The sequence below is a fragment of the Puntigrus tetrazona genome, chromosome 6, assembly GCF_018831695.1.
Source record: "Puntigrus tetrazona isolate hp1 chromosome 6, ASM1883169v1, whole genome shotgun sequence".
Lineage (NCBI taxonomy): Eukaryota > Metazoa > Chordata > Actinopteri > Cypriniformes > Cyprinidae > Puntigrus > Puntigrus tetrazona.
The window spans coordinates 27441144-27441955 of NC_056704.1; the positions used below are offsets into that span (position 1 = coordinate 27441144).

The window sequence follows — 812 nt, forward strand, 5'->3', positions numbered from 1 at the left end:
ACGAATATAAATATATGCATGTAAATATTATCAAATTTGCGCTGTATGTGTTTGTGTTTATATATACATAATAAATATACACAGTATATATATAAAATAGTAAAAAATAACAATTGTTGAGCTGACAGATTGCTTTCCAAAATACTTCTTTAATCGTTTTTGAGGTGTTTTTTAGAGAATGAATGCACTGACGGAGCACAGAGAACCTGCCCTACCAGAGGACTCCTCAGAAAACACGGCGTCTTTGTCGTCGATGTGGTCGTAGGTGATCTGTGGGATGGAGAGGGCTCGTTCTCCTCCGGGACCCAGAGAACCGTTATCACGCGTGACCTTCGGCTTCCGCTTGTACCGCTTACTCTGAGAAGACGAGACACGACAAGACTTCATAGAGAAACAATTCAACACCAGCAGTCAATAATAATAATAATACGCTTTTTCTGCTCGCCAAGGCCGCATTTATTAATACAGTAAAAATTTGAAATATTATCCCACTTCAAAGCAACAACTTTCTATTTCAACATAGTTTCAAATGTCATTTATTCCTGAATTTTCATCATCATTACGCAGTCTTCAGTGTCCCACGATCCTTCGGAAATCAATCTAACCTGCAGTTTGATGCAGTTATTTTTACTGTTATTTTATCTATCTGCGAGATTTAGGAAAATGTTTATTGCGTCACGCTTCAAACCGTGATACACCAGCATCCAAAAGTTGGAAAAAAGATTAAAAAAATATTTTATTTATTATTTATCCTTCGGAAATCAATCTAACCTGCAGTTTGATGCAGTTATTTTTACTGTTATTTTATCTAT

The 812-nt window shown here is 35.8% G+C and overlaps 1 protein-coding gene across 1 annotated transcript in view; it reads right to left on the reverse strand.

Annotated features, from left to right (window-relative positions):
• The window catches only part of LOC122346569 (potassium voltage-gated channel subfamily KQT member 3-like), a 26065-nt gene that overhangs the window by 4906 nt on the left and 20347 nt on the right, over window positions 1-812 (reverse strand). Inside the window, exon 12 of the mRNA XM_043241289.1 lies at window positions 189-357. Coding sequence (XP_043097224.1) covers window positions 189-357 — 169 coding nt within the window. The remainder of the gene's footprint in view (window positions 1-188; window positions 358-812) is intronic.